A 3,030-nucleotide genomic window follows, 5' to 3' on the forward strand; every position below is an offset into this window, starting at 1 on the left:
TGGGGTTTCTTGAGAAGAAGATGAAAATGTGAAAAGTTTACGACAACAACGACAACGACGACAACGATGATTACGAAGAAAACGACTACATACAACAGACAAATTTTGATCAGAAAAGCTCACTTGAACATTCGGCTCAGGTGAGCTAAAAGCCGCTGAGGAAGTGTGTATGTGTAGTCATATCAGTTAACGTTAAACTTTAAACTATTATTTTACATTTTTAAACTTATGGTATTTTCTCTCAGACAAAAAAGGGTACCTTCCTTATTCGTTATGAAATATCTTGAAATAATACCTACCGGGGGTAACTTTATTTTAATTTTATTTTTTACAAAATCTTGTACAAACAAATTTTGTTATGGCATCACTGGCGTTTTATGAAGTGACTTACTTTTACAATTTACGACTGACTTCTACAACTGAAACAGAGACTTACTCCATATACTAAAATGTCAAAGTCAGCCGTCGAATCTAAAAGTAAGTCTCTTCATAAAACTCCACTATTCACATTGCATGAATATGAAATTACTTATGATTTTATATTAAACACTGATATGGCATTGCAAAAAATTTAATTACAGTGGATGACCCGAATACTTTCAGTTTCTGTTCGCAGTTCGAACTCGCCATTATGAACTGAATGTATGCTCGTTGCATCGGGTGTTCTTATAGACAACCTGGAACTAGAGGGTGGTATTGAAGAAGTTATTGTAAAACATTCCTGTTCTCTCTGCCATTTTAGTTGACTATTTATTGCTTCAATGTTCAACCCACTGCGAGTTTGCACATTGATGGTATTATTTGGTATAAGTTCATGGTCAGTAGATCTTTTCCTTTGTGGTGGGCAACTTTCTGACGAGATGTTAATGTTCGAGACCTTTGTAAGAAGAGACTCTGAAAATGCTGGGGGTGAATTCAAAGGTCCAGTCATGGATATTCCGGAGTCTACATCACATTGAAACTGAAGTAGTTTCATATCAGCGTATTTGAATGCGTTAAGAATCGATCGGATATCAGTAACCACACAGGCAAAATTAATCTTTCCGATTGCTAGACCCACAGCACCTATCTCCTCTCCATTTTTTTGAAAAACAATTGCGCCAGAGTCCCCATGAGTGAAAAAATCTGGGCCACACTGATGTCTTGGAAAAATATGCAGTTGTCCGTTTAAAACCACAGGATCTTTATCCATTAACGAAAACCCAAGATTACTCGTGCGACAAACTGCTGCATCAAAACTTATGTCTCCTAATGTTAAACCTGAAGAAGCACCAAATTTGAAAACTGACGTTGTTGTATAGTTACCAGAATCATCTTTAAGTACTTCCTGCGCATTGCAGAAACATGGAGGAGATATCTCTGAAAATCCTTAAAAAAAAATATTATTAAAACACAGATATCTAATCTGGTAAATAATAACATTTAGGAAAGAAATTAGATACACTAAGAATTGTTCTTTAGGAATTATTTTTAAGAATTTAAAAAAGATTGATTTCGGTAAATGCATGGCATTAACAAATTCTGAAAGAAAAGAAAATAAAGAGTTATCTAAAATACCTATTTCCTTCAAGAAATTGTCTTTGTCCTTAACGACCTGGCCATACTGGGGTAGAAATACTTCATCGATTTTAACCAGTGCTGCATCTATACCAACTTTCTGTGAAGGTTGAAATTTGGCTTCACAAACTTCTCCTATGCTTGTAAGCTTATGTTTGTCGATGACTTGCAAGTTGCGGCATGGCAGATCCACATTTTGAAGCAATTCTTCCTTAGAAAACGCAACATGTGCACATGTAAGAATTCCTTTTACTGTCTCTCCATTATGTGTAAATGTTACAAACGTACCAGCAGTACAAGAGAGTCTAGTTTTTTCAACTGTTATTTCTTTACCAATGGCCATCATCAGATGTTGGTAGACGATCATTGGATTTATGGAAACTGCTAAAAGAAAACACACCTTCCCTAACATCCACTGGAATCCCTTGACGTGATGAGGGAAATTCTTTCTCTCCGAGAGGAATGTATCCTTTACAACAACAGTAGAGGACTATGCACCACTTTTGGATTAGGTTACCTCCTTCTATTTTAAATGGACATGCACTAATTGCAGACAGATTAACATGACATTTAAACAGAGTCTGTGAATGTTCCTTGATCATGGTTTTAATGGAGCAAATTTTTTCACTTTTAAACTTTATAGTTTGGTATGTTCTGTTAATAGTTTCAGATATATTATACTCTTCATTCTTCAGTGAAGTATCACAAATTATTTTATAGCCATCTATAGAGTTTTCTGTGATCGTGACATTATTTTCATTATATATAATTATGACATGTTCCTTTTCTGCAGAATACAAATTCACAGCATTCCAAAGCTGTTCAACTTTTGGATATTTTTCTTTGAATTTCAAGGTTGCTATATGAATAGCGAAAAGACGATCTTCCTCAGTGCATTCTACAATCAAAGAATATAACTCTAATACCTCTTTGAACAGAAAAACATCGAAACGTGAAACAGAAAAGGATAAAAATACTCCTTAGCACATTTGTTTTAAGCATGGGTACTTAATGGATTACTTGATTTTAGATGAGTTGTTATTGCTTGAGAGTTTTTAAGTACTAGGAAGTAAGGCTTTTGTTTTTATACTAAATGTAACTACGTCTACCTATCACTACATAGGGTTCACAGCAGGTATGATTGGCCATTATGGGATGCTTACTCCTCTTAGGCACCTAATTCAATCTCTAGAATTATCAGATGTCCATATTTTCGGAGATTTTTATAGTTTGTCGATTCCTTTTTATGCGCCCGGATCGATAGATCCGGGGCGTATATTGTTTTATTCCTGTCTGTCTGTCTGTTTATCTGTTTGTCTGCTAAATTTTTCATTCACTATAACTTTTGAACCATGAAAGTTAGAGACGTCATATTTGGTATGAATATTCCCCTTAATTCAACTCTTTCAAATGATACCAAGGTCAATGACCTTGTGACCTGACTGTGACCTATATGCTAAAATATCTTTTTTG

The 3,030-nt window shown here is 34.9% G+C and overlaps 1 protein-coding gene across 1 annotated transcript; it reads right to left on the reverse strand.

Annotated features, from left to right (window-relative positions):
- Window positions 1-491: 491 nt before the first annotated feature.
- On the reverse strand, window positions 492-2,556 carry LOC134245657 (uncharacterized). The gene is made up of 2 exons (XM_062727935.1): window positions 1,558-2,556; window positions 492-1,368 (listed from the first exon to the last, which is right to left on the reverse strand). Exons 1-2 carry the CDS (start codon window positions 1,967-1,969, stop codon window positions 572-574), a joined length of 1,209 nt encoding a protein of 402 aa, XP_062583919.1. The 5' UTR covers window positions 1,970-2,556; the 3' UTR covers window positions 492-571.
- Window positions 2,557-3,030: the final 474 nt, after the last annotated feature.

The sequence above is a fragment of the Saccostrea cucullata genome, unplaced genomic scaffold (genome assembly GCF_032062105.1).
Source record: "Saccostrea cucullata isolate Sc308-1 unplaced genomic scaffold, CSIRO_AGI_Scuc_v1 ctg2883, whole genome shotgun sequence".
NCBI classification, from domain to species: Eukaryota; Metazoa; Mollusca; class Bivalvia; order Ostreida; family Ostreidae; genus Saccostrea; species Saccostrea cuccullata.

Bases quoted from the DNA above. Each gene is read 5' to 3' on its own strand.
- LOC134245657 (XM_062727935.1), bottom strand. From the start codon at position 1,969: ATGTTAGGGAAGGTGTGTTTTCTTTTAGCAGTTTCCATAAATCCAATG. The intron at 1,369-1,557 runs GTATTTTAGATA...TTTTTTTTTAAG, and splicing joins CAATTTCTTGAAGGAAATAG to GATTTTCAGAGATATCTCCT.